The sequence below is a fragment of the Pinus tabuliformis genome, chromosome 6 (assembly GCF_031772625.1).
Source record: "Pinus tabuliformis cultivar Carrire ecotype Pingquan chromosome 6, CPIR1, whole genome shotgun sequence".
In the NCBI taxonomy this organism is placed as follows: domain Eukaryota; kingdom Viridiplantae; phylum Streptophyta; class Pinopsida; order Pinales; family Pinaceae; genus Pinus; species Pinus tabuliformis.
In genome coordinates, this window is record NC_142292.1 from 68,816,388 (window position 1) to 68,823,806 (window position 7,419).

Sequence of the window (7,419 nt, forward strand, 5' to 3'; positions counted from 1 at the left end):
AGGATTAATAGCTATCTTATGAAGCTAGGTTTTACAAGGAGTGAAGTTGACGAACCTATACTTCAAGGTTGAAAAGGACAGGCCTCTCATTCTGGTCCTTTATGTTGATGATCTTTTTCTGACAGGTGCAGACCCTCTCATTTATCAATGCAAGAGGGAGTTGGCTTCCAAATTCGAGAAGAAGGACCTAGGTGTGATGCACTATTTCCTAGGATTGGAGGTCTGGCAAAAGTCAGGTGAGATTTTCCTTTCTCAAAGAAAATACATTGTGAAGCTACTCGAGAGATTTGGGATGGTTGAATTCAAGTCTGTGTCTACTCCGATGGAACTTGACTTCAAGAAACTATGTGGAAGTGTTGTTGGGCCTGAATTGGCAAATCCTTCCGAGTATTGACAACTTGTGGGGACCCTGATGTTCTTGGTAAACTCTCGTCCAGAAATATGCTTCGTTGTGAATACATTGGGTCAATTTATGGTCGAGCCTCGTCACATACATTGGATTGCTGCCAAGAATCTCTTGCGGTATCTCCATGGCACAATCAATTATGGTTTGAGATACACTGTCGGGAATTTGAGGCTACATGGATATATTGATGCTAACTGGGTTGGCAATGTGGTGGATCGTAAAAGCACATTTGGATGTTGCTTCTCATTGGAGTCTGCTTCAATATCTTGGATGAGTAGGAAGCAGAAATCGGTTGCTTTAAGCATCGTCGAGGCCGAATATATTTGTGCTAGTATGGCCTGTTGTGAGGTTGTTTGGTTGAGGAAGCTCTTTAGTGAGCTATTTGAGCAAATGTTGGATAACATCATGATCTACTGCGATAACCAAAGTGGGATTCGCCTTTCAGAGAATCCCATGTTGCACGACCGCTCCAAGTATATCAAGTACCACTTTATCCAGAATATGGTACAGCGGGGAGCAATAAGGCTCCATCACATCAGGGCGAATGAGCAGGTCGCAGACATTCTCACAAAGCCCTTAGGGAAGGTCAAATTCTTAGCCTTCAGTGAGAGACTTGGAGTCATGGAAAGACCCTCCTATGAGGATCCCACATGAGTTGGATGCTAAGCTCTCGGAGCTCCTGGGGGCTTGGGGTACTTAGAGCTATGAGCGACCATAGGGTGAGTGGTTCACCTTCCCCTAGTGGTAAGCTATGTACAGGGTGAGTGGTTCACCTTCCCCTGTGATAGGCCATGCTGGTTGACATGTGTGTCGGGTGAGTGGTTCACCTTCCCTTACGATTGTGTACACATGTATGTAGGGTGAGTGGTTCACCTTCCCCTACGATTGACATATGCATAGGATGAGTGGTTCACCTTCTCCTATGGCAAATGAGCAAGATGAGTAGTTCACCTTCTCCTGTTGATGCCCCAACATACATCCTACCCATGTAGTCCAGGACTCATTGGAAATACCTCTCATCTGGCCAATGAGTTGGGAAACATGGATAGGGACCATAGCACTACCGATGGACGCACCGGGTACTGTGTCATACTCCCTATCTCTAGGATCCATGGTGTCCAACAACTTGATCTGGGATCAACTGAGGACTGACCTTCGTCAGTGGAGAGTGATAAGCTTTTGTGACTCACTCTCGATCAATTCTTCTTCATTATTACTTCATGGTTCAACATAGCAAAGATGACAGAGATGGTACATGACGACAGATGGATTGGCAAGTGGAATTCTCCCTAGTTGAGTGGAAGTGTTTAAATTAGCAACTAGGGCCAAAATCCACTTTGGGACAACTCATTTGATGGAAATGATGTTTGTATTAAATTCCTCTTTTCGAGAGGACCAAAATTGATCTAAAGATCATCTCATTCAGATAAGCAAAAGTGTGATTTTGAATTTATGACCACACATGCAAATTGTTCAGGTCGGCCTCAACTAAATGTAGGCTCAATTCTTCTTCATTATTCATAGCAAAGATGACAGAGATGGTACATGACGACAGATGGATTGGCAAGTGGAATTCTCCCTAGTTGAGCGGAAGTGTTTAAATTAGCAACTAGGGCCAAAATCCACTTTGGGACAACTCATTTGATGGAAATGATGTTTGTATTAAATTCCTCTTTTCGAGAGGACCAAAATTGATCTAAAGATCATCTCATTCAGATAAGCAAAAGTGTGATTTTGAATTTATGACCACACGTGCAAATTGTGCAAGTCGGCCTCAACTAAATGTAGGCTCAAGAAGCCCATTGGATGTGTCTCTTCACCCACTACGAATTGTATAAATACAAGAGACCACACACCTCATTTGGACATCCATCACTCACTCATTCTTCTCTCCCTTCATCAGATTGGTTCGTACAGCTTGGGCAGCCTCTCTCTCTCCGACACATGCGACTACGAGTACAGAATTTTTCAGGAGAAATTTCAAGCCGAATTTTAGACTTCAGGGACAGTTTGACCAGCGTTGACCGAGGAGATTTTGACCAATTTTCAATGCAGCTTTTGGGGCAAAATTTCTATTTTCTTAGGTCGCATTGACTGGCACAAAAATCGAGGTTTTTTGGGTTGTTTGACATGCATTGACCGCAGGCCTGTTTGACTGTAGAGTTGACCACAAGTTGACCAATTTTGACTATAACTTTTGTGGTTGTTTTAGGATGACTTTGACCATAGTTGGAGGTCGAGTTTGACTGCCTTTGACCGAGCTTCAAAGGAGGTGGTTTTTTGGGTTGTTTGACATGCATTGACCGCAGGCTTGTTTGACTGTAGAGTTGACCACAAGTTGACCAATTTTGACTATAACTTTTGTGGTTGTTTTAGGATGACTTTGACCATAGTTGGAGGTCGAGTTTGACTGCCTTTGACCGAGCTTCAAAGGAGGTGTTTGACTGTTGTTTTGACTAGCATTGACTTTCTCGTTGGGGCTTAAGTTTGACTGCAGTTAACTTTTGTGGTTGTTTTAGGATGACTTTGACCATAGTTGGAGGTCGAGTTTGACTGCCTTTGACCGAGCTTCAAAGGAGGTGTTTGACTGTTGTTTTGACTAGCATTGACTTTCTCGTTAGGGCTTAAGTTTGACTGCAGTTGACAACAGAATTTGACAGGGCTGATTTGACTTTGTATTGGACTAGTCAATTTGACTTTTGTACTCTCTCGAAATTGTTATTGGGTTGCTAACAGAACATTGAAGTAAATTGTGCTAAGCATAGAACATACCATTGTTATCTAAAATTAACAACTATTCATCAACTTAATTCTTCATATTTTAGCTTAATTCATAATCTACATACAAGCAAAACCATCACAATTACCTCACCTCACTGTGCATGAATTGATGCATCGTACGCCCTTGATTAAGGATTGCTATCATACAATGATCAAGGACACTGATCAAAGATTGCTCTTGTGGAATGATTCAGTTCATTCAATCACATTCAGGGAAGCAAGTATCATACATTGCTCTAATACCAATTGAAAGATATAAGGAAGATCAAGAATTGTTGGAAAGGCACAAAGCCAAATCATCATTCATCATTTTATTCACATGATAATACAATACATAGTACAAACCTTCAATTACCACCTTTAACAATCAACATAACTAATCATATTTTTCTTCGGATGATGAATATATATCAAGATAGCCATAAGGTGGTTTCGGACTTGCTATTTATAAGCAAAATTGTTAACAACATTCGACCTTCAATTACCACCTTTAACAATCAACATAACTAATCATATTTTTCTTTGGATGATGAATATATATCAAGATAGCCATAAGGTGGTTTCGAACTTGCTAATTATGAGCAAAATTGCTAACAACATTCGACATACTTACCTTTAACAATCAACATAACTAATCATATTTTTCTTTGGATGATGAATATATATCAAGATAGCCATAAGGTGGTTTCGAACTTGCTAATTATGAGCAAAATTGCTAACAACATTCGACATACTTTAACTCGTATAACTAATAAATGTACAACTATTTTGTAAGAGTACTACAAGCGTGTTGTGACTAGTGTTGTGACTAATAATTATGTCTTTGGAAGAACATTTGCTTGAGTAAAATTTCCTCGCCATTTGCATGCACCAAATCAAGTCTTTCAAATAGCTTTAATGTGTGTTAAACAGGAGAACAATGAGGCCAAAGGCAATGGACAATGACACCACTACAAGGGATGTCCAAGGAAGGATCTCATAATGTTTTGTTACTTAACATGGCTTGGATGTTGATCTCCTACTTAATGTTACGGGGAAAATATCAAAGATTATCAAGAAACTTTCAAAAACAAAAAACAAAAACAACATTTTTAACTTAAACAACATCAACATCAAACAAATGCATTGCTACATAAATATAAAAATAAAATCGATATATAAGAGGTATAAGATCTCCAAGTGATACATCATATATCAATAAGATCTTATAGAATGACATAAAATCATATCAAAACAAAAATAAATGTATCGCATGAGATGAATCATGATGATGAATCATGACAATGAAAACGAATCATGACAATGAAAACAACGGATTTCCCCATGTTTGTTTGATGGAAAATGGTCACAACACCCCAGCAATGTTATTAGAACTGGACCAAAAGATTGATCGACCAAAAAAGACAATAAATATTCAAATTTTGAAGAGAACATATAATTCATGTGCATCCATTTGAATCCAAATTATTATACATAAATATACAAAAAATTTCATGTATATAGCAAGGTTGCATATCTCTAAATCAAAATAGATCAATAGAAAGGCTCTAAATGGCCTCCCAAATCCAAAGAAAATCATGCTACATAACATCGAAATCATTGCCTATATGCTACATAACATCAAAATCATTGCCTATATTAGGATCCTCCTTATCAAGATCACCCTTTGAGCATTAAAATAGGATAGAAAAACCTTAACATCTTAATCAATGATTTTGCTAGAGTGAAGTGTACAATTTTACTAGGGTCATGAAAGAGGACATAAAGGATTTGGTGATCTTGATTAAATGTTACTTCCATATCCTCCTACATCACAGAATCCAGTAGAAACAATGCAACATCACAGAATCCAGTAGAAACGATGCAATCACGTCAATCCTGAAATCCTAAAAACTGATGAATCTGCTGGATCTTGAGTGGGATCTGAAATTCTACCTTTTCCATATGAAATCCAATGAGATTGAAAGCACTCTCAAAAATCCTGAGTCAATTGATGGTAATCATGGGAAATGAAAACAATATACCATCATGGGAAATGAAAACAATAGATTTCCCCTTACCTAAATTATTGCAATAATTACTGCCGTTATTATCACAATATTATCAAACATTGGACTCCTACTTGCCTAATGTTTCGGAGAAGAAATAGCTAGTAAACGGCCCACTAACCACAACCATCCATATGCCAAAACACTTGTGGCACGCTCGACTACAATGGGGAAGAGAGGATGGAAGCGTTGATAGTGTTGTCAAACAAGCAATATGTGATACTTTAGAGAATCGTCTCATAGTTAACTACCAAAACACCCAAAGCCTCAACATTTCATGATTAAACACTTCATGTTGTTGAGATGGTGTGTCATGTGAATTTAAAATGTCAAAGTCCCAAGTTCGTGATATTTCAGAGGCCCTAATAAGTTAAAGTAATGACATGGCGCGGTATCTAGCATGCGCTAACCCAAAAATAAGGTTGCTCCAGGACAACACCCTTCTCCACCACCGCTCCACTACTATATCACCCCTCTCCCCGACCGCCCCACTTCACTGGTGCTATATGGGGAAATGCACTATGGCACACATGCACAACAACGCTCATACAAAACATGAATTCAAAATGAAAATTATGCTAATCAAACAGCCTTCAGGCAGTGTTAAAAACCTATTAAATCAGTCCTCCGAGTATCGTTATCACACTTCAATAAATGATGAGGCCCATCGTGCCATGAGAAACTAACGAATAGCGTAAAAAATAAGATAAAACCCTATTCTGTAACTGAAAGCACAAACCCAGATAGAATTGCAGGAAGCAGCTCACATCATAAGCAACCAACCATCAGCCATCGAAGAATATAATAAGAAAGAACTGTAAGAGTTTACCCATTGCCGATTCAATGATTCGATGATGATGATGCTCAAATCCTCTAGACAGGAAGTGGAAAATAGCCTGCTGCGAAGTGGCTCCTTCTTCTTTAAGGATTCAGCTATTATGACAGCATAAAGAGCCTGCAACTGCAAATCTCATGAGGGTGAAGTTCAGGTATTACAGTTGAAATACAGCAGAATGTCGAGTGTAAGGGCGTCCGCCAAAAGGGTGATTTTTTTCGGTGTAACTACTTGCAGTTGCGAGTGCCAGGTGGAAGCTGTTTAAACGAAGAGGAGAGGACGTGCGAAGACGGGATTAAATTTTAAATTCATAAAATTTAAAAAATATTTTGGTATATCGAGCGAAGGGTAGGTTAAGCATATAGGCTAATCAACAATTATGTTAATAGGAATATTCATCTAATCAATAATTATAGTTATACTGGCGTCTTTTTTATTTTAAAAAAATAAGGAAGTACGTTGATAAATATGTATATGGGTAAATTGGGTTTATCTCGATGGTTGGAGGGTGTGTTGTTAAATATCTATATAGGTAAATTGGGTTTATTTAGATGGTTGGAGGAATGATTTGGATCTTGTTTATTTAGGTTTAATATTTGCAAGTGACATGAGGAATTTTGATGTAATGTCTTTGGGCATTATTGTTGAGAATAAATAGTCCTTAGAGTATCCCAACATTTAGATTCTTCATATGAATTATAAAGGTTTTTCCACGTGAAAAAATAAATAAAATAAAAAAAGAGAAAAAATGCATTTTGATATGGTAATTTTTTAAGAAGTAATTCCAATAATTTTCCATTTCAAGACTTCAGGAAACATTTCAAATAATTTGGTTATAGCATATACTTTATAGTAGGGCTTCTCTATTGTTTTTTAGAACTCGGTGACCATCATTAAAGTAATGATTGGTAAAATCTTATTTTACGGGACGAAAATTAAAAAATATCATCATTAAAGTAATGATTGATAAATCCTATTCTAAGTGATAAAAATTAAAAAGCATTGTCTCTGGAATCAAGTAAAAAGTTAATTTCTTTATTGGAGTCTTGTTTTTCATGTTAAGAAAGATTTGATTGAGGAAGCATATCAATGAGTCAAACAAGAAAATGAGTTTAACCCTGACACCATGATAAAAAATGGGGTTCATGACTATAAGGTCATCCCCTAAACTTATGTTTAAGTGTGCTTTTATGCACATTAAACCTAAAAATTGCAAGTTTGTAAAGCCTTGGGAAGGGCAATCCAAGGATGTTTAACATCCTCCTTTCCATGGGAAATAATCCCTGGTTCGTGGTAAACGAATGCAAATTTATGTATTGGTACATCCAAGGTGGGGTAATGACAGAATC

The 7,419-nt window shown here is 37.8% G+C and overlaps 1 protein-coding gene across 3 annotated transcripts in view; it reads right to left on the minus strand.

The window, feature by feature from the left end:
* Positions 1-6,350, minus strand: part of LOC149257273 (armadillo repeat-containing protein LFR-like) — a 132,955-nt gene extending 126,605 nt beyond the window's left edge. The window contains exon 1 of one of the 3 annotated variants that reach the window (XM_089413878.1): positions 6,065-6,350. In XM_089413878.1, the coding sequence (XP_089270004.1) occupies positions 6,065-6,068 (4 nt within the window). In that variant the 5' untranslated portion in view covers positions 6,069-6,350. The remainder of the gene's footprint in view (positions 1-6,064) is intronic. The other 2 variants (XM_089413879.1, XM_089413875.1) reach the window with 2 other exon arrangements.
* Positions 6,351-7,419: the final 1,069 nt, after the last annotated feature.